The following is a 2137-nucleotide window of genomic DNA, read 5'->3' on the forward strand; positions in this document are numbered from 1 at the left end:
AAAAAAATCTCATCCTGCTAATCCTATGCTAGTAATTAATTATGTATAATAGGGACATTCTTTTCTAGAGAAACTTTCAGCAGTGAGAGTGCAAGATATATGTCACAATAAGCATTGCATGTGATTGATATTTGACACTAAATGACCAGCAATTTGTTTATTGCTTAAGGAGATATTTTTTATTCATATATACATTTCTCCAAGATTTTTTAAAGTAAACAATGAGATAAATTTTCTTATTTTGCATGGGAAGAAGTATATAGTTATAATGTGTAGAAAGTAAAAATAGAGATAAAAGTGAAAATATTTCAAAAGTTAAACAAACACCAGAAAAATGAAGTAAGAAAATATTTTCAATAAGCTAACCAAACACCTGAAAATGATGAAAGGGAAATGATTTTCATGGAAAATTACTTCCACGGAAAATATTTTCCCAAGGAAAACATTTTACTTCCAACCAAACAGACCCTTAATGTATCATCTTGGAAGACCAATGTAACAATGAATAATGAATCTTGAAGGGAGTGATAAATGTTCCAATGTATCATTCAATCTTGAAGTAGGATGAACGTTCTAGGGTTAAGATCCTCTCCATTAGATTTCTCTCCATTGGCCTCTTCATTTATTTATATAATGTTATAAAATCACGTAACTGAGTCATTAATTTTCTTTTGATCTCTAGATCAACATACTAAAAAATGATATTGTTTTAAAAATATTTTGATATTAAATTTACACGAAACATTTGAAAATAAAAAATGGATTAAAATTATGAAAATTTTGCAATAATTAATCAGGCGACAAAACTTGATCAATTTCATACGAAACTTTATTCATGTATAACTAGTATAAGCAATGAAATATATTATGAACTGTGTTGATTTTCAAAAATAATTTTTAAATTAATTTTATTCGAGTGTAATGGACTGACGTTCTCTTTAACACAATGAAGAGAAGCCTAGTCCGAACGTTCTAACGTACAATGGTCGGGATGAATAGACAATCACACTTATCGCTTTGTACTAGCGTGGAGGAAAACGTAATGCTGCATGAAAGGGCCAAACTGACATCGTAAAGGTTACAGATGGGCTTTCCATGCTTCCTAGATATGCCAAGAGCCCAGTAAGATTATGATCCATAACTCTGAAACCAGGTACGAGTGATATACCCTATACTAATATCATCATTTCGTTCTTTTGCTTCAGCCTTCGAATCATTTACCATGGCGGACGAAGAAGACAAACCCCAACTTCGTCTCACCCATTATACCTCGAAAATCTCCGGCACCACCCCACTTCATTCCGCCGTCTCACCACTGCCGCCGCCACCATCTCCATCAACCCTGTCCATCATCAACAACGAAGACCTCTTAACCGAAATTCTACTCTGCTTACCACCAAAATCCCTCCTGCGCTTGCAATGCGTCTCCAAACTATGGCTCTCAATCATTTCCAGGCCCAATTTCCGCCGCCTTCACGCCCGCCGCAATCCCACCTCCTCCGCCGCCGCCACCAACCTCTTCTTTTACCGGGTATTTTGTTGGGTTCCTGAGTTCAATTTCCTTTGTCTTAGCAATAGTTTGGAAGATGTCAATTCCATGCGTGTTATAACTTCTAATTTGAGCAATCGAAGGGAGGGTTTTCCATGGCGGATTCACTCCTGTAATGGGTTGATCTGTTTGGACCCGTACGATGATGAAAGCACAAAATTTTTTATGTATAATCCTACTACCAATCAGAGTCGGTTTATTCAGCTTCCGGATTCGCCCGAGGATCGCCATTCAATTAGGGATTTGAGTTTGGCTTTCGATCCTTTAAAACCCGACCACTACAAAATTTTATGCGTTTGGATGAGGTTGCCGGAGATTGTACTCCGGTTTTCATTGTACTCCTCGGAGACTGGGGTTTGGAAGGAGACAGATGAGTCCTATGAGTTTGATTTTGAGTGGGATGAGGAGCTTGACGAGGATGACAACTTGAGTTCCATGTTCAATAGTATAAATGTTCTTTTCAAGTATGGGGCTTATTTGGATGATGCTATGCATTGGGCGAATGCTGATGGGGATTTTTTGTGCTTTGATTTGTGGAGTGAGAGGTTCAAGCCAATGCCAAGTCCTTTGATTCCTGATGACCAGTGG

At 37.4% G+C, this 2137-nt stretch overlaps 1 protein-coding gene across 1 annotated transcript in view; it reads left to right on the top strand.

Annotated features, from left to right (window-relative positions):
* Positions 1 to 1216: 1216 nt before the first annotated feature.
* LOC113777201 (F-box protein At5g07610-like) overlaps positions 1217 to 2137 on the top strand; it is an 8016-nt gene continuing 7095 nt past the window's right edge. Inside the window, exon 1 of the mRNA XM_027322235.1 lies at positions 1217 to 2133. Coding sequence (XP_027178036.1) covers positions 1223 to 2133 — 911 coding nt within the window. The 5' untranslated portion in view covers positions 1217 to 1222. The remainder of the gene's footprint in view (positions 2134 to 2137) is intronic.

This window comes from Coffea eugenioides, chromosome 7, assembly GCF_003713205.1.
Source record: "Coffea eugenioides isolate CCC68of chromosome 7, Ceug_1.0, whole genome shotgun sequence".
Lineage (NCBI taxonomy): Eukaryota > Viridiplantae > Streptophyta > Magnoliopsida > Gentianales > Rubiaceae > Coffea > Coffea eugenioides.